Here is a 20,415-nt window from a genome sequence, read left to right on the forward strand (position 1 = left end):
TGTTGTTGCAAGATACGCTCTTTTTGAACGTGATGATTTGCTTTCTCCCTCCGCATTAATTGCGATGGGTATATAAGGGGAAAACCGTTTGTGGTTTCCTCTCACTTGGTCGAAAATTCAAAAAATTTGCCGTTTGAGAGAAAGTTGTCATCTGTCTTCTCCGACGATTTTTTCTGAAATTCCGGTGAGGTTTCTAGTGTTTCTGTTCACCATCTTCTGTTTCTTTGATATTTTTGATGGCTGAACCATCGAATCCACACAATGTGGAGGGTGAAAACCCTGAACAGCCTTTAGTGGCCGAAGAAGAAGAAGAGGGGGCTGCCGGTGGTGGATTACCGGCACTGAAGTGGACTAGAAAAAGCTTTGATCGCCTTATGCTTGAGGTCCAAATGCCCTCGGAATATGGGGCTCGGTACCCATCAGAGGGTGATACTGGTGCCGACGCTCCGGCCGGTTATGTGACCATGTGGTCCGATTTCTTCGGAGATTGTAACCTCCGATTACCGTTGACGGTGTTTGTTGTGGATATCTTGGAGTGGTACAAGGTCCACATTTCTCAAGTGAGTCCGCTTGGGATGATTCGGATTCGTAATTTTGAGTTTACCTTCCGTGCTCTTGGCATAGAGCCTACCGTTGGAGACTTCCGACGGTTTTATCAGATGACAGTGTCTATGGGGTTCTTTTCTTTCCGTCTACGAGACGGTACCCCAAAGCTGATGACTCCCCCTAAGGGGATGACGATGTGGAAGAAGAAGTTCTTCTACATCAAGTCTGCTGCCCTTGCTGTGGATATGACGTTTCGGAATGTGACCGAGACGATCATAGCAGAGACCATTGCGATGCCCAGTTTGAAGTCGGTGCAATGGTTCCCGCAACTGCAGACTATTGAGTCTGTGAAGTTGACCAACACGCAACTATGGCTGTTGCGTATGATGTTGAGGAGGGGCAAGAACTCGAAACCCGTGGTGCGGGAAAAGAGCGGTGGTACGTCCTTTTTGTTTCTTTACGTTCTTTATCCTTACATGTGTTATTGACCTTTGTGTCTACTATCAGAAGATGCTCCCGCATGGAGGATGTTTGCTCCGGATTTCGAGGGTACGGTTGAGACCGTAGTTTGTGCGGATGGTGAACAGGATCACAACACTATCATCCGTAGTAACTTCCGGGTGCCTACTGCGGCTGCACTGGCAGTTGAGTTGCCAGTAGGCAAAGGTATACTATCGAAGCTTTGCTACGTGTGTTGATCATGTTGTGTTATTGACGTATTGATTCCATGCAGGTGATCTTGGGGCCTTGGGGGACCCTGAAGCGAAAGGTGTGCCTAAGAGGCAAACTGTGAAGGGCGTGCGCTTTCGCCAAAAGAAGATAAAGGAGGTCACTACTGTGCCTCATCTGGTGCCGCAGGCAGCAGGTATCTCTCATTCCTCTTTTCGTCGACACAAGGATTATGTGATAGTATCTGATACCCTTGAGGGTTTGAGTACAGCCGCGGAGTCACGTTCTGGTGCTGCGAAGAAGCAGGCAGAAGAGGTGGCTGCGGGAGGGACAGCTGCGGGTCCCCCTGTGATTGGTGAGAAGAGGAGGCCAGAGCAGAAAGCTGCTGGTGGTGTTGAAACCAAACGTCGGAGGCTAGTAACCAAAAGGTCTGCTCCGGCGCAGAAAAAACCTGCGGTTGTCGTTGGTAAGTGTAGGCTATCTAGTCTTAACTGTTGTGTAACTAGTTCTGATAGCTCTTTGACTTTTTTGCAGTGCGTCAAGATGAAGATTTTTCTATCTTCGATGCTCCGGAATCCCCTCCGCGTGCCATGGATGCGGGTGGAGCGGAGGTGCCATCGACACCTCCCGTCAAGGTGGTACCCGAGTCAACCGTGCAGAAGGAGGGTACCGCAGAGAATGCTGCGGCCCAGATATTTGATACTGTCGACTCGTCTAACAACCTGATCTCTCCCAATGAGGGAGACGATTTGAGTTTGCGGTTCACTGCTACTGGGAAGCAACATTCGGACGCTGAACCGCAAAAAGCTGGCGCTGAAGCGCGGCAGCATGATGCTGGGCCGCAGAAGTCTGCGGTTGATAAGGGTACCGGCTCGTCTGCCGGTGGTGCGGGGTATGACGGGCCTCCAATTCAGCCTGGGGAGTCTGAATTGGAGTATTACTACCGCACCTACTCCCAGGATCGCAGTACGCTGTATCATCGACCCCCCTGGACTGTATTGCAGGGGGATGATATTGCTAACGACCCTGCGGCCTGTAGGGAGATCTTGGGTGGTCTGGGGACCCCCTTTGAAGTTGATCGGGCTCGTGCCGCATCGCGGGAGCTGCGTATAAACCAGCTCTCGACCATGTTGGTAGGGTCTTCCATTGTGGCTAATGCCATTTTGGAAGATTATAAGGTGCTGGGCCGCCGCGAGGAGGAGGCTGCTCGTATGCGGGCGGAAGCCGAGAAGTTGGTCGAGGCTGCTCGTGCGGGTGCGGAGCAGCTTGAGAAGGATAAAGCTGCTTTTGAGAAGCAGAAACAGACCTCTGAGTGGGCTGCCACGGTGCAACTGAAACAGGTGCGTACCCTTGCTAAACTCCTTGCTGATGAGCGTAAGCGTTGGGAGGAAATTTCATCCAACGAGCGCAAGAAGTGGAACGAATCTTGGGCTAAGCAGAACAATCTTCTGTTTCATACTCGGCAGGAGTTAGCAAACGCCAAGGCGGCAAATGTTGCCTTGGGCAATGAAAAAGCTGCGGCTGAGGCAGCAGCAGCTAAAGCGCTGTAGGCAAAGGATGAGGCCCTGAAGGCGCTTGAAGAGGCCAAAGCAACCGGGGCTCGTGCCTCAAAGGCCCTTGAAGAGGCCGCGGAGCAGGAGAGCCGTGCTTCTAAAGCTCTTGAAGAGGCGAATGCGGAGCGCATTCGTTTAGGCAAAGTTGTTGAAAGCCTGCAGGTACGTTTCTTTAGCGTTGTTGCTTTTGTCTTTATTGTTTTGAAAATATTCACCGAGTGAACTGTTTGCTGTTGTTGTAACAGGCTGAGGTTCAGGCCCGGGAGGTCGCAGTTACGGACCTTACTACCCGCGTGTCCGTTGCGGAGAAGCGGGCTGACGCTGCTGTTGAGGCCAAGGATGCCTTGGTGTCCTCTTTTAACCAACTGGAAGCTGACCGTGAGTGGTTGCGGACTCACGGCATCGCGCGTGTAAGTATCCCTTGCCTTTATATTGGCGTGGATTAGTATTGTAAGACTTATGATTCTTTTATTGCAGATTGTCGAGGCTATCATGAACGCCCCTGAGACCTCATCAGGTTTGGACCTGGTTAAGGAACGTGCGCGTGATGCTGGCTTCAAGGCTGGTTTTAACCGCTGCATTGGGCATATCAATGTATTGTCCGCAGGCGGTTATACTGATCAGGCATCCGGTTTCCGGGATGTGGATACTGAGGGTCGTCTGAAAGCGGCCGTAGCCTCCTTTTATGACACGCCCCTTGCCTGTGTAGGGGAGCTGGACGAGTGTTTGGAGGTTGCGGACTATGTTGACCGCTTACGGATGCTTTACCCTGATGTGGAAGAGGAAGAACCCGCTGGTGGTGCCGGAGGAGACGCGGGGACCAGCGGTACAAAATAGGGTTTAGGTTGGCGAGTGTGCCTCCTTTTTTGTATTCCTCTTGTATAGAGTAGGAACTTTATGTAAATTCAGTAAGCATCATGTAGATACTTGAATTTTTTGAATATAAAGTTTCTTTGTTCAGTTTGTACAAGTGTTTTTAATTCTTGCATGTCTGAACGTGTGTATGCGTAATCTTTACCCATTTATGAACGGGGTCAAGTATACTCCATACTGTTGTTGTATGGGTATGCATCAATTCTGTTATTCACCGTGGGAGGGTTTTTAGAATTGCTTAAGCTTTGTAAAAGCTTATGTTACCGGAACTCTACCCATTTGTGAATGGGGTCGAGTGTACTCCATACCTTTGTCGTATGAGTCCGCGTCAATTCCATTGTTTGCCTTTTTGGGGCTCAGGAATTGTGTTTAACAAAACTTGTGTATCCGGCCGGATAAAACATGCAAGTCTGTTTGTCTTTTGCTGGTCTATTACAATATTTGTGTGTGGTTACCACTTTGTATGGGTATCATGAATGAAGATTTTGCCAATCTGTTTTTGGGATACCGCAAAGTGGAACACGCATTTGTAATAGTAATAACAAACAATAATGTAGAAAATTGCTTATTTATTTATTTGCAAATGGCCTGCGGCCCAATAGGTTACATAGAGAGTGTAGGAACATAGCTTACATATAGCAGCGTCTAAGCTGTTGTGCGTTCCATGTTCTGGCGATAGGTTCGCCCTCTAGTGTTTGTAACCTGTATGCGCCCTTCCCTAAGACCTCGCTGATGAGGTAGGGTCCCTCCCACTTGGGGGCAAGTTTTCCTGGGCGCTCGGCGTTAGATGCCTCGTTGTCACGTAGGACGTAGTCCCCTGGATTGAAAGTACAAACGCGGACTCGCGCGTTGTAATACTTTTCCAGTTTGGATTTGTATTTGGCCTCGTTGATGGCGGCGTTCTCGCGCCTTTCTTCTAGGAGGTCCAAATCGATCCTACGTTCTCTGTTGTTGTCTAGCTTTTCGATAGCCAACATTCTAGGAGATGGGAGGCCCATTTCCGCGGGTATCACCGCTTCCGACCCGTAGACGAGGCTGAAAGGTGTTTCCCCGTTGCTTGTTTTTGGGCTAGTGCGGTGAGCCCATAAGATGCTTGGGAGTTCATCGACCCAGCCACGCCTGGCTGTTCCCAATCGTGCTTTGATTCCTTCGACTAAGCCTTTATTTATACTCTCGACTTGGCCGTTCCCCTGTGGGTGTGCGACTGACGAGAATATGTGTTTGATGTTCAGCTCTTCTAGCCATTGTTGGAATTCGTCGGCAGCGAAGTTGGTGCCGTTGTCGGTAACAATGTACATTGGTAAACCGAAACGGCAGATGATGTGCTCCCAAATGAACTTTCTTGTTATCATAGCGGTGGTGGAAGCGAGTGGTTTCGCCTCTACCCATTTTGTGAAGTAATCAACCGCCACTATGATAAATTTAACTGCACCTGGTGCGTCCGGGAATGGTCCCACTACGTCGATCGCCCATTTTTGAAAAGGCCATGCAGTAGTGACGGGGACCAGATTGTTTTTTGGCCGCAAAGTTTTTGGTGCATGGCGCTGGCAGTCCATGCATTTGCGTAATTCTTTGACGGCGTCCAGGTGCATGCCGGGCCAGTAATACCCGGCATTCATGATTTTTGCCACGACCATGCGTGGTCCGGCATGTATGCCGCATATGCCCTCATGTATCTCTCGGATAAGGTATGTGGCATCTTGTGGATTAACGCATCGGAGGAGCGGTCCGAGGTATGACTTCCGGTATAAGATACCGTCTCCCATTTGATAGTGGCACGCTTTGTATTGCAACTTACGTGCCTCTGTTTTGCTCTCGGGAGTCACACCTGACTGAAGGTATGCGATAATTGGTGTCATCCATGACGTTGTCCCGTATTGGATGACACTGACCTGGCGTAGAGGAACCGAAGGATTTTGCAAAATCTCGATACGTACCTCCTTTGCCAAGTGTTGGAAACTGGTGGATGCAAGTTTTGATAGTGCATCCGCAGATTTGTTTTCGCTTCGATTAATGTGTCGAATATTGAATGAAGCGAATTTGGATTTTAGCTGCAGGGCTTGCTCGAGGTAGAGGATCATGATATCCCCTTTGGCGGCATAGTCGCCGCGTACCTGGCCCGCAACTAACAAGGAATCGACGTGCGCTTCCAGATGTTGCACGCCGATTTTGACTGCTAAACGTAGCCCGGCTAATAGTGCTTCATATTCTGCCTCGTTGTTGGTGCTTTTAAAATCGAGGCGGATGGCATATGTAAGCTCTTGGCCGTCAGGGCTGACGAGTCGCAGACCTGCGCCCGCGCCTTTCTCGTTGGATGCACCATCGGTAAATAGTGCCCATACTTCTGAGGAGGGTGGTGGGGGCGCAGGATTTTGGGATTCTTCGCATTCTTGGATGCGATCCGCTGGTACTTCAGCGGCGAAATCAGCTAAGATTTGGCCTTTGATGGCAGGGCGCGGTTTGTAATGTATTGTATGTGCGCCCAGTTCAATTGCCCATTTTGCTAATCTCCCAGAGATGTCGGGTTTGGACAGGATCGGGCCGATCCTGTAATTGGTTAGCACTGTGATGATGTGGTTTACGAAGTAGCGTCGTAACCGTCTTGAAGCATGTACCAGTGCTAGTACCAATTTTTCCATTATTGAGTATCTCGTCTCCGGGTCGTTGAGCATTTTGCTGATGTAATAGATGGGTGTTTGAACCCCCGCTCGTTCCACTATTAATACCGCGCCCACTGCGTTGTCTGCAGCGGATAGGTATAAGATGAGTGGCTCATCTTTGCATGGTGCGGTTAGTGTTGGGAGTTGTATCAAACACTCCTTCATTTCCTGGAAGGCCTTTTCGGCCTCTGTGGTCCACTGGAATTGTTCTTTCTTTGAACAGCTTCGCAGGGTCTTGATGAAAGGGTATGACTTGGCTGCGTGGTTAGCCAAGAACCTGTTGAGTGCCGCCAGCCTTCCGGCCAGGCGTTGCATATCTTTCATCGATGCAGGCGATGGCATGCGCTCGATCGCCTGCACTTTTTCCGGGTTTACCTTGAATCCATCTTTGGTGACGATGAACCCAAGGAATTTGCCTTCTTCCATTCCAAACGAGCATTTCCCTGGATTGAGCTTCATGTTGACGCTTCGCAGAGTTTGGAATGTTCTTTCTATATCGGTGAGCATGGTATCTTCCTCCATGCTCATGACGACCAGGTCGTCCATATAGATTTCGACACTTTTGCTTATTTGACCGCGGAAAGTGTCGTTCATCAGTTTTTGGTAGGTTGAGCCCGCGTTGCGCAACCCAAACGGCATTTTTGTATAGCAGTAATTTCCGGTTGGGGTCCGGAATGCCGTTTTGTCTTCATCCTCAAGTGCCATTTGTACCTGGTGGTACCCTTTGTAGCAATCGAGGAAACACTTCCACCGAAATGGCGCGAGGTTATCGACCTTTTCGTCGATTTCTGGAAGCGCGTAACAATCCTTGGGGCAGGCCTTGTTAAGGTCCTTGTAATCGACGCACATGCGCCAGCCCCCGGATGGTTTTTCTACCATGACAGGGTTGGATAACCAAGTCTGGTACTTGACTTCCCGCAGTATACCTGCGGAGAGCAGTTCTTCGATCTGCTCTTGCATCGCCTGATTTTTAGCTGACCCAAGGTGGCGTTGGCCTTGGATCACTGGTTTGATACCTGGTTTGGTATTCAAATAGTGCTGCGCTATTTCACGTGGGACCCCTGTCATGTCTGCAGGAGTCCACGCGAAGATGTCTTGGTTCCTGAAGAGGAGCTCCTTCAGGTGCGCTCTGGTGGTCGAGGATAAGGCGTGACCCAATGTGACCTTCTGTTCCGGATGCGTTGGGTTGAGAACCCATTTTTCCGGTTGGTCGACGGGGGTGGGCCTTGCGACCTTTGTCGGACGTGCTTCGTCCGTCATCATAACGTCCTTGCGGGCGTAGATGATTGCAACCCCCGATGCGGTTGGGAAACCAACCGCGGAGTGGGGGACGGATGTGATCATATTGAAGTCTCCTTGGGATTCTCTCCCAAGGATGACGTCATAATTGGAGGTGTGGGGTAAAACCATAAAGTTAACCTCCTCTGTCCGCGTGTGTTTACCATTGGTAAGACGCACGGGAAATGTAATTTGACCTAGGGGAAAGACTGTTTCCCCTGCGAATCCGGCCAGCGGGTAATCTACGGCTTGCAACCGATCTTTGTCCTCTTGGTCAAATTGATTGAAGCATTGCTCGTAGATTATATCGGATGTACTGCCCGGGTCGATGAACAGACGCTCGGTGCAGTAATGGGCCAGCTAGCCTGAAATGACGACGGCGCGTCTATCACGCGGTCCGCCTCGGACTTTTGGGAAGACGACTTGCTCGTCTTTCCAATCATTGTCCGGTCTTCGTGCCGCTTTGCGCGGCCTACCCTTGCCTCCGTAAATCATGTGGGTGGAAGCCACGTACATGGCTTTCTTTCCGGAGGAGGTACCTTCGTTGTGAGGGGTGATATGCTTGGTGGGCTTTTGTCCACCTGGCAAAAGGTGTTGCAGTTTCCCCTCTTTCAACGCCCGCTCAATCTCCAGCCGGAGACTGATGCAGTTGTTGGTGGTGTGGCCCGAGTCCTTGTGGTACTCACAGTATAGTGTGAGGTCCTGACTTTTCTTGGACTTCATTGGTTGGGCCGGTCGCAAGAATTGTGGGTCCGCGAGGAGGACCTCTCTTGGCGACTGGTTGATCTCGGTCCATTTGCGGTCCCGAGATTCTTTTCTTGGTGCCCGAGTGTCTCGGGCCGGGTTGTAGCATTGTGGGTCAAACGTGTTGGGTTGCGGGAAATACGGTTTAGTAATATCCCGATTGCCCGCATCCCGGTTTCGTTTGTTGTTACGTTTGGACCCTTGGTGGGATGTTTCGGCTTGGGGTTTTGCCTTTTTGACGTGCGGTTCGAGCGACCGCTGTGTCTGGGCATATGTCTTGACTGCGGTCATGACATCCTCCCACTTTTTAGGCAAACCCTCCTTGCCAGAGATGGTCATGATCATCTCTCTGTCTTTGACGGCCCGAATAAAATGGTTTCGCGCCATTTGGTCCGCCACGTCGCCTATCTCTAGGCATTCTTTATTGTAACGGATGACGAATGCCTCGAGCGATTCGTCATCCCTTCGCCAGATGTTCATGACGTCCAACGAATCGCGTTCGTGGCGTCGCTGTTGGCTAAAATGGGCGAGGAACTTGGCGCGCAAGTCCTCGAAAGAATCCAGTGATCCCACTGGCAAAGAATCAAACCATGCCCTCGCCAGACCGATAAGGGTCTGGGGGAAAAAATTGCACCAGGTGGGTTCGTCCCACCTGCCATTGACGCCTGCGCCTGTGAAGATGTTCATGTGGTCGTCCGGGTCGGTCGAGCCACTGTATTTCCCAATGTTGACTGGGAATTTTGTCGTTGTGATATCGGCGTTGGCGATGTGCGGGACGAATTTTGAATTTTCGGCCGCGGCCCTTGGCCTGTATGGTTCGTGCACAGGGCGCTTTGCCGCCCTGAGGTATGTAGTGCGGGGGTGACTGGGAGGAACATAGTTGCGTCCCCCCGGTCTGCTGTTGGTGTCGTGAGACTCCCCGCGGTAGGTTTGATCGTCAGGGTCGGTATGACCGTACCCTTCCGTGTAAGGTTGCGGGCCCAGTCGGCTCTGGATGCCTGGGCCGCGCCTGGAGGCTGACCGCCTCCTATCTTCCCCATAGGGGCCCAGGCGGGTATGCACTGGCCCTCTGGAGCGGGACTCATATGAGGAAGTATCCTCATTGAGTGTATGGACCGAACAGTAAGATGATCCACGGTCGTCATGTCGGCTTCTGGAAGCCTGACGTGAGTGTAACCTGCCATCGTATTGGAGTATACGGTTGGCAGGTGTGTGTTGTATTGGAGTAGGCCCAGCTTGTACGTTTGCTTCCGTACAAGCGCGGTTGTAAGCCGCTATCAGCAGGTCAGTCTGCTGTTGGTACCAGGAGTGTAAGTCCACGCCTGGTGGAAGCACAGTTGGGGCCTGTGATAAGTCGTGTCCGAACGCAAAGGATGGGATCCTTTGGGTGGACGTGCCAATGTGTCCGGGTTGGGGGGTCGAAGGGTGGACCCCTGTTGGGACCGGGGGATTTGGGTTATCCGCATTGGTGTTTTGGTTGTCAGTCATGATCTTGAGAGGGAGAGGGATGGATTAAAAAGTGCTAAGAGTAGCGGTGGGCGCCAATGATGAAACAATGGTTAACCGGGCAGGGTTAACACACTGGTCTCGCCAAGAAGGGTTAATCCCTTCCTCTCGGAGATCGCTGGCTGGGTCACCGGTGGATGATCTCCTGCACAAGGAAACAAGCCGTGACTCGTAACAAGGAGGATGGAGTGGGGGGTGCTCCTTGTTACCACTCTCCGGCGTGAGAATCAGTAGTTTGCTTGGGAAGCAAAGCAAGATAGTAGTAGTTAGAGAGTTGTGTAGAGATACCTCAAACCTGGTTTGGGGTCGGTATTTATAGCCGAGGAGTGAAGGAGGAGATTGATGGATGGGCTGACGACGAGCTGCACCGTTGCAGGTGTGTCAGTCTCGCCGGCCGTGGGGGTTACGCCACGTCAGCCCATTGCTTTAATAGCTCTGACAGGGGACTGTCGCCGGCGCCACTTGCCTCGTGGTGTCAGCCACTTGCCTGGCGTGTCAGTCCACTTGTTGGATATGCAGGGTGCGGTGCGAGCCGCATCGCTGCATGCGGTAACGTCTGAAGTTACCGCGTCTCCTACTTGTGATCAAGAAATACGCGAGATGCGGTGTTGGCCGCATCATCGTATGTGGAGACTATTTGCTGGCTTCCCTTGTCGTGACGAAAATGGCCATATGATGCGGTGCCAGCCGCATCGATATGCTCATCTTCTTTCGTACTTGGGTCAAGCTATTCATCTTCGAACCGAATGGGTTCGAAGGATGTGACCGCATGGGTGCGGTTTGCTTACTGGTAGGGGTTTGTTTGATGCGGGTAATGGTCGTTTTGGGACCATACCCCTTCAGGAGGATATGACCTTTCCATGACGGAAAGTGAGTGTGCTGTTGTAACAGTTATCTTCTTCTGGTCTAGGTTAAACTTAACCAGAGAATCTACCACTTTGAGAATCTGGTTCAAGAACATGAAAGCTTCTAGAAAACTTGATTTCCCAAATCGTAATTAGTTTGTTTGTTGTTTTTGGATGTGATGGTGTTTAGGTATCACAACAGTGATAGGAGGTGGGACGGGACCTGCTGACGGGACCCGTGCGACTACTTATACCCCCGGACCTATACATATGAAATCTATGCGGCAAGCCACAGATGACTTGCCACTTAATTTTGGTTTTACTGGGAAAGTATACCTACTTTTTTTCCAAATAAAAAATGCATTCTTTCATCTTTAATTTCATAATTTGAAATGATATATCATTATGCTATATATGTGTTTCAGGGTAATAGTGCTAAACCAGAAGGTATACATGAAATAATTAGGGCTGGTGCAATGGGACTAAAGCTTCATGAGGATTGGGGAACCACTCCTGCTACTATCGATAATTGTTTGGCTGTTGCAGACCAATATGATATCCAGGTTAATATCCATACAGACACCTTGAATGAATCTGGATTCGTTGAACACACAATTGCTGCATTTAAGGATAGAACAATTCACACATACCACAGGTAAAAGATGAAAGCATGTAGCTTTGGGAAACTCTGGTTAAGTTAAACCTAGACCAGATTCTCAAAGTGGAAGTGATAAGCTTTCATGTTAAGGAAAAGGTAAATTGGTCATTTTACACCCACTTAACAGAGAAAACAAATTAAAGTTTGATCCAGGGACTATCCGGGAACAAAAAATGAAAAATTAGGGACTATTGAGGTAATTTTAGAAAGTTAGGGACTAAAGGTGAAAAAAGACAAAACCAAATGGACTATCCGAGCATTTTTCTCTTTTAAAAATACTTAATAACAAAAGCTTAATATTTATGTTTGATTTTGGATTTTGTTACTTATTATCATACACATATAAGAATAAAATGCAAAACTTGATATATTGCTTCTGTTTTAAAAGTTAACGTGACGTATGTCTCTAAAATAGAACAACGTCTCAGAGGCCAAGTATTTTCCGAGTACTTGTTATAAGGTAGGTTGTTGAGACGACTTCCTTCAGCTCTGCATAATTACTCGGAATCAATCAACCTTAACCAGAATCGGATCTAGTAGGTCAACTCGGGTCAAATTTGACTTTAAAAAATAAAATAAAACATAATTCTTATGTCATCATATTAAAAAAGGAATAAATATATTTTTTGAAATAATTTACTCATTGATCATGTATTTTTTTATTTATATTCATACTAACATATTTTGTTATAAATATTAGTAAACTTATAATATTTAACAAATATATGTACTTTCCCGAAAACTATTTTTTTATAATTTAACATGTCCGAGTACTCTCCGTCTAGGCTGAGTACCTTTCAACTCCCCAGTCGACAGACTAGGGAACGCCTGGCAACTTTTGCAACCATGCTCCAAAGGATATGTTGTGGTTAAGGTATCTCCCCTTCTGTCCTAGAGATGAAAAATTCAAATCTTGAAAACGCATATATAGGAGTATGTTAGTTTTCCGTTAAAAAAACGTGACTTATCGAGGAAAATCAAGTTTATAAAAACTAAAAAGGTTAAAGGTATATTATTAAAGTATAAGAGGTGAAACTGAATGTTTAGAAAAAATAATCATGTTATATTATAACGTTCTTGCAGGCTTAATTGCTAGTACTATGCTATGCTGCTTCTACTTGTAATCACTGTATATAATATATAATATAATATAATAAAAAAATAGAAGATAACATATAAGGTAATAAGAGATAAGAATCAATAATATAAGACATTTAAGGTGTATGTTAATGTGATTATATGTAAGATGGATATCACTAATTACAAATAGATGTTTAAATGTATAACAATAAGCTTACACGACCTCACTTCTTCTCTTATTATATCAAGCAACAAACTACTTAAAAACTAAAACTTATTTTCAAGTTGAATGAGGGTTTGATTTCCATTCAAAGAGGTAAGGAAAGAACTTTAGAAAAAGTATAATGAGACAACGGAAGGACCACTCTAAAACACTTTGGACGTTGAAAGATCAAGGACCACTCTAAAACACTTTGGACGTTGAAAGATCGTTGCTCATTACATTTTTACCACATCAAAATATTAACTTTAGCATATTTCTTTTGGATAATCATGTGCTAAGAATTCAAAAAACATTTTTACCACACCAAAATATTAACTTTAGCATATTTCTTTTGGATAATCATGTGGTAAGAATTCAAACGTTATAAGTTCGCTTGTCTTAGAATGTGATGTCTTATCCAACCTTCGTGTGTGTCTTATTTCTTACGGTAGGATATAACAATCCTCGTATAGAAGATCGCTAATCAGTTACATGTAATCGACTAATATACACAGTCTTGACTTTAACTCATTTCTTAAAACTTGAATGAAATGAATATTTCAAAGACATGCTCGAGTATGAATATTGTTGCAAGTGATAAATAGGGCACATGTAGGTAAGTAATCAAGAACAGAATTCTTGAAGAGTTTGATAATCAAAAAATAAAGAAATCCAAGCAAGATTATGAGATTATCAACTGCTCAAACGAAACCCTTATCAGCAAACTGGACCGAAGTTGGAAAGTATAAAAGAACACGATAAGAACACACCATTAGGCCTCCAAATATGTTTCTCTTGACTTGAAGATCACAAGAATTGAAAGAAAAAAATCCGAACTTTAATTATTGACTCTTGGTTCTTCAGAAGAACATATTCAAATCTGGTGGAAACAGAGTACATACAAACATATTTGAAAGGAGTTTCTTTGTTGCAAATACTTTCTAAGCTTTGTGGTTTTTGGCCATTTCGTCAACATCCAATTCCACTTCCAATACGGGCAAGTCCTTTTGCATGCTGAATTGACTGGCGAATGCAACAATAAACACGCGTTATAATATTATTATAAAATGTGAGATCATGAATTATTTACTTCAACAACGCTCAGTCACGCATACTATAAGTCTATAACGATATTATAAAGTTTCATTTATTTTAAGTTTTCATGTACTCAAAATGCGTAAATCATGTTTTATCTAGTTCAAGAAAGTACCTGTTCTGAATGGGACCGTGATCGACGGCTGTTCTCAAGCAATACAAGACTCTGCCGATTATGTCATCCATGGAAACAGGACCGAATAATCGACTATCTTTAGCTTCCTGAAAATTTTTAAAAAATGCGAAGTAAGACTTTAGGAAAGCGTAAAAGGATGCATAAGAAAGCTATACACACGTATATATTATTAAGGTAATGTACACAAATGAAAATGGAAGGAGGGGGGGGGGGGGTCTGGACTACGAAATCGTTATACTCTGTCATTCTGTCTCCAAAAATTACATAACCATGGGGTCTTTAGTTGCAGAAATGAGAATGTTTTATGTTTATTGATTTCAAATAACGTTTGAGCTTTTGAAACCCTAATATCCAAATAGCATTAACAAGAAATGCATGCTTCTTGTAACTTCCCATATTTGCTCATTCAACAGCGGGGATTAGGTGAATCCCAACAAATTCATTATGAGATCATAATTCACAAATTAGTAATCGATGGAAAGCCTAAAATGGATTCATGTCCACTTTTGATTTCATTTGTTCGATTGCGCGTTCTTGTAATATTTGGCACTAGAATATAAAGCATAAACACTTGATTTATGTTTTCATACTTTCCCATTTCAACTGATGAAATCTAAATCATTATCCACAGCAAGCCCTATGATAGGCACTTGACTTTGTTATCTTGAACTATGTAATACATTCTCATGCTCTAAACACTAAAAATTGGCCCATTGAAAAAAAATGTAACCTTTTAACTTTTTTTATTTCCAAGTGGGAGATTCAATTGTTGTCTTATTTGTATTATCTTATATTCTATTTTTAGAGGGGAAACTGATATGAAAAGAAAATGTGGAAAACAAGTCCATCTGAATATTGTTTCCAATTAACTAACTGGAAGACCGATTCGAGATGGTCAATCTCTCAATACTCAATAGACCCGTTGAGTGGGTTAGGCTCTAAGAAAAAGATGAAGAACAAGACTGCAATTTGCAACAGTTTTCAGATCTAATTTCTCAAGATAATTACAACGAATTCAAATATGCAAACTAGCCATTCGGAGGTGATCCCCACGTATGCATGAAATAAGAAAATATGCAACTATTCTAAAGCCACTAACAGCACATGATGTCCCACTTAGTTGAAGACTCTTTACTTGGGCTCCACTCAATCAAAGAATCGCATGGGCTTATTTCCCTAAGAGGTTGTTTGTTTACCTCTTAATGAGGTTCTTAATGGTTCAGACCTCTTACTGGTTCAGCACTTAATGGTTCAGACTGTTTATTTCACGAGCAGATGTCTGAATGGTTCAGACATTTGCCTCTGAATGGTTAAGCATTATACAGAGTCTGAATGGTTAAGACCTCTAATGTGAATGGGTCAGACATTTGCCTCTGAACGGTTAAGCATTATACAGGCTCTTAATGGTTCAGACCTCTTACTGGTTCAGCACTTGATGATTCAGACCTCTTACTGGTTCAGCACTTAACCATTCAGGTGTTGTCAAACAGCCCCTAAGTCATTGTCATTCGGCCCATTGTTGTTGTCTTATTGGACCGTATCAGAAAATGTAACAGCACTTGGGAGCACATTTTTCAAATTTTCAACGCTTTTCTGAAAATAATAACAATAAACTCCCCCAGTTTTCTGAAGAATTGGAGATTTTTTTCCTCAACTACATGCAACCTAATTGTTTCAAAAAGTTCTTAATCCTGATTTACTTCTACCCCCATTTAATCATTACTAAAAGTGAATTACTTTATTAAATAAAGAAAGGGACAAAATAGCATTGAGTCCTTTTAATATGCAAGTTTTATAGTAGACGATGCAAGATACGTGACTTTCTAACTAGTGAAAAAAAAAAAAAAAAAACCTTTAATGGTTATTGTGAAATACCTTGGGCTTTAACTTGTCATTGTCAGCTAACACCCAGCACTGATCCTTTTCAAGTACAAAAGGTTCATCTTTTTCATCTTTGGAAACCATTTCATAGCCTTCAATGGCAGCCAATCTTCTTACTAGATAATTGTCTGATTTTTCAGGGTCCTTCATCACCACCACATCCCCAACATAAACACGCCTACCAAAAGCATTTACACACAATTAAGCAAAAGAATTGACACCATGACAAATAATTCAATATTTTTGTCAGGATTTTTTATGAACTTTTTTTAGCAGTTTAGTGAGATTACTGGGGATCTGCAGCTGGTAGTTTCCGGACAAGAAGAGTTCCCCCTTCCGCTGCTATTGTCGGAGCCATTTCCTCTCCCTTGTTCCAATGCAAAAATGTCAACTTTCCTTGGAAAAAAGTTTTCCAAAAATTGTCTCCTACTTCTCTATTCGTGATTTTACCATGTTCGTAGCTCTGCAAAAGGAGTAAATAGTAAATAGTGTAAAATGCTTATTCAATGACAGAAGTTTATAGAAGACTCGTTACTGTTTATTTTGGTGGTAGAAGAAGGGAGTTGCATCACACAACACACGTTATGTTGTCTTGAATAGAACAGAAGTCTTTGACGGTTAAAATAAAGATTCTGGTTTTCCTTTTCAAAGTTAAACGATGTCTATGTTGTATTACACTATTACTAAGTAAAAAGAACTCTATACTCTAATGCATTCCATGGGTTGACATTGACTCTTGTAAGAGACCAAGAACAAAACTCTAGGTTCAGGACTTCAAATTCCATTTACTGAGATCAATTAAACGAAAGTTTAGCCTGGTGACCAATTTAGGAACGAAACAGGTATTGCTAATAACTTTAATTTTAGCCATAGTTATTAAAAGCGTTAAGCACACTCAAAGCGCATAGGCCTCGCCTCGGGCCTAGGCGCAAGGCGCAAAAAAAACGTGGGCCTGAGAAAAAAAAAGCGCACAACAAAAAAAAACATAAAATATTTTTATATAATAGAAAATGAATACTATTCTTCAAATAAAATAAACTAAAGCTATTATATAACATTTAATATCGTCTATTTATTACCAAAAGTTATAAAATGCTAGTTTATTATTGTAGAAAAGTAGTTTCGTTAGATAAAAGTAGAAATCTAGCTAGAATCTTGCAAGAATTTAGAGAATTTGGCCGAAAACTCTCAAGAATCCAGGAATCTCGCCGGAACCTGCGCATGAACCATCACTTGGAGAATTAAAGCGTAATTGCCTTGACTTAAGGCGCAATTGCCTCGCCTCGCTAGGAAATTGGGCCTAGGCGCAAGAGGCGATGGCTTTTAACAACTATGATTTTAGCTAAGACAAAATTCAGCCACATGCCCCATATAATAACACTTGCCCACTATGATAGCAATTCATTCGAGTCTAAATCATAGTTGTCAATAGCGAGCATAGCTATAGCGCGCTACGTAGCATATAGATCTAGGCTCGCTATTAGGTTGTAGCGATAGATAGCGATAATAGTGACATTTTTTAATATAAATAGCAATTAAATATATCTATAAAATAGCTGGATTTTAGGTTTTTGTTAAATATACATGTAAAATAGCATATATACCAGGGTATTTTGATATAATATACATATAAAAAAAATTCTAGTGTATCGCTATTTATAAAATAGCCGCCCGCTATTTATCACTATTCGCTATGTAGCATATAGGTACCTTATCGCTATTTGCCATTAACAACTATGATCTAAATTAGCATATAGGCACCATTATCTAAATTAGCAGAAGTCCTGTTCGAAATTAAAGCATGACATACGATATTAAGTTATTAACTGTTGTTATTTCCAGCTAGTTAGCTACAGTAACTGCATAACAAGCACTACAAAGAAAAAACGGAAAATGTTGAGGCGGTTTTGTAATAAACCCCAAATCAATAACCTAGGTTTAACATCAATAAGTCCACAACACCTCTACTTTTGCATTATAGTTCAATTTTTCCAATTAAAACTGATAAAAACTAAAGGTTCATGAGGTAAATTACAAACTAAATTTACACATGATAATTATTTCATCTACCGTGATGATCATTAGAGGGTACAGTGAACAAAAACAGACATCTATATTGTTATAAACCAAGTAAACCTCAATACGGTCACAAAATGATTCCTTTAACCATTTTTTCATCGTAAAAATGTTAATTCGATCCTTATAGAACAATGGTTATTCCGTTAGGTAGCATAATAAAGATCTAAATGGAAGGGAAGTGATAAGATTAGGTAAGGAACCTTGTAGCTGAGAGCGAGTGAGTACTCAAAACGTCTGGCGAGATAGCGCAACCACGTGGTGTGAGAAACCATGGCGGCCTTGTGCGGATCGAAGGAGGTGGTTTCCTCCGCTTCTTTAAACCCTTGCTGCTGCTGCTGCTGGAAATGTAAAGTTTAGGGAAATGGTAAACACATGTGGGTTGCCGGTTAACGATTATGAACAAGCTAACCATGGCTCGGCTTGGCTCGGCTCGGCTCAACTCGTTTTGAACTCGAGAATTCAAAGCTCGAGCTATGTTTGTAAAACAAATATTAAGCTCGCACTTTGCCTGACTCGACTCTTTTTTATTAATTAGTTAACTGTTTTATTGATACAGATCTAATTATTATTTATCAGAGCCGATCTTTAGAATTCAGGTGGCATATCTAAGTCCGGGAAATTGTGCCCTTTATGCCTTAACGAAATAGATAATGTAAACAATTTTTGTTTTGCTCTCAGTGTTATTATTATTTTTTTTTAATTAAAATGGGTGTTTGACTGATACCTAATAGGCTTAAGTTATAAAATTTGAGATTGGTGGTTTAATTGGGCCTGATATAAGTATATGTTTTATTTGGGTTTTATATTTTTTTTTAAAATAAATATATAACATATGTAGGATTTCTTTTAATATGCCACACGAATAAAATGTGCCCTGACTGGTGATCCTTTTCGCCCACATAATCAATCGTATAAGTGACGTGCTCGCATCACATGATTTAAAACCAAGATAGTAGGATTACAAAGGCTTACCACATACCGCAACACAATTAGGGGATACAGAGTGGTGCGGTAAAGGTGATCGGCAAAGGGGTTTGCTGCGCGGGAACACCGCCGGCGACCCCCCTTAGCCGCTCGGTTTCAACATCGATCGGGGACCAATTGCCGCTCGGGAACATTGATTCAAACGGCTATATAGCCCTTGAGATTAATAAAAAAAATTCAATTTTTAACTTTATAAATTAAACAAATTCATTTCCATTTTCACCAAACAAACTCAACCTCCATAATCACTACATTTCACACTCAATCTTTCAAATCTTTTAAAAAAATGGAAGGCTCAAACAAAGGTGAAGGCAAAAAAAATGTAGGGTCCGATTCGAAGGCAAGGGCTCAAGATAAACGCGGTGGTTCGGGTGGTTCTAATGTGTCGTTTCATCCCCAACTTGGGTTTGCGAATCAAACCCAACCTCCATTTTTTAACCAACCCATGCATCCAAATTTCGGTTGTGATAGTCAACCCCTCCAAAATTGGATGCAACACGGTCCGACGATGGTTCGACCCGGTTATTATGATTACTCCCTAGACGCCCAAAATGCTTTTGACCCGTTTGCTTTTCAAACCCCAAGCTCACAATCACCGAGAGCTTTTCAAACCCCAAGCTCACAATCATCGAGAGACATACAAGATGACTCCGATGAAGAGTTCGTGTCGGATACCCAAGAGCAACATTATGATGAGGATGAAGATGTTGCGGTTCAAGAAAATCCTGTGAACCAAAATGAAGCCGCACCGGAAAGAAAAGGAAAAGCGAAACGGGAAAGTTTGACGCCTAAACAAGAAGAGGTGTTGGCAAAGGCTTATGTTCATTGCACTTCGAATAAAAAGAAAGGCAATCAACAAAAGGCGAATGGTTTTTGGAAGCAGGTTCTAAACCGCTTCAATCAAACGGTCAGAGGAAGTAACCGAACCCACCACCAAGTTCGATCAAAATGGCTCGCGATGCAAACAAAATTGAACACATTCAACGGTTTATATCATCAAGCGGTATACTTTATTATTTATATACGGTTTATTTTTTAGTGAAGTATTTGGATTAAGTTGTTGATAATTTATTATTTTAGGATCATTTACGTCCTAGCGGGAGTGACGATGCTTTTGTAATGAAGCAAGCGATAAAGGATTACAAAGGCAAAGAAAAATTTGATTTCTCTCATATTGCGGCTTGGGAGGTTGTTAGAACAAATCAAAAGTGGTCGCCGGTACCCTTGTTGGGTGAAGAAAGCTTCGGCTCGAGTAAAAAAAGAAAGTCTTCGGATTCGGAAAATTATAGAGCAGATACACCGAATGTCGAAGTCTCGAGCGGATTCGGTATTCCCGACATAAACGAGGATCCCTCACCAAGACGACAAACCAGAAAGGAGAAAAAGGACAAAGGGCCGTCTTCAAGAAACGAAGATCCAAGAGATATAACCGGTAGATTCAAAGAATACAGGGCCATGAAAAAAGAGTTAATGGATATTAAACGTATACGAGAAGAAAAATATTTGACCTTGACGGATGAGCAACGAGAGGCGTTGCGACAAACAATATACGACAAGGACTTGGAGATGTTTAATCGGCCTACCGACAATGTTCACCCTTCGATGTTGGAAATCACACTCGCTAGA

At 43.7% G+C, this 20,415-nt stretch overlaps 2 protein-coding genes across 2 annotated transcripts; one reads left to right on the plus strand and one right to left on the minus strand.

Annotated features, from left to right (window-relative positions):
- The first annotated feature begins 10,909 nt into the window (after positions 1 to 10,909).
- On the plus strand, positions 10,910 to 11,353 carry LOC118491653 (urease subunit alpha-like). Its single transcript, XM_035989586.1, has 2 exons — positions 10,910 to 11,004; positions 11,100 to 11,353. Exons 1-2 carry the CDS (start codon positions 10,945 to 10,947, stop codon positions 11,331 to 11,333), a joined length of 294 nt encoding a protein of 97 aa, XP_035845479.1. The 5' UTR covers positions 10,910 to 10,944; the 3' UTR covers positions 11,334 to 11,353.
- Positions 11,354 to 13,281: 1,928 nt separating this feature from the next.
- LOC110937101 lies at positions 13,282 to 18,170 on the minus strand. The gene is made up of 5 exons (XM_022179511.2): positions 18,006 to 18,170; positions 16,017 to 16,189; positions 15,721 to 15,904; positions 13,825 to 13,931; positions 13,282 to 13,637 (listed from the first exon to the last, which is right to left on the minus strand). The coding sequence occupies exons 1-5, from the start codon at positions 18,075 to 18,077 to the stop codon at positions 13,556 to 13,558; spliced, it is 618 nt and encodes a 205-aa protein (XP_022035203.1). The 5' UTR covers positions 18,078 to 18,170; the 3' UTR covers positions 13,282 to 13,555.
- Between the last annotated feature and the right edge of the window lie 2,245 nt (positions 18,171 to 20,415).

This window comes from Helianthus annuus, chromosome 4 (genome assembly GCF_002127325.2).
Source record: "Helianthus annuus cultivar XRQ/B chromosome 4, HanXRQr2.0-SUNRISE, whole genome shotgun sequence".
Classification (NCBI taxonomy): Eukaryota; Viridiplantae; Streptophyta; class Magnoliopsida; order Asterales; family Asteraceae; genus Helianthus; species Helianthus annuus.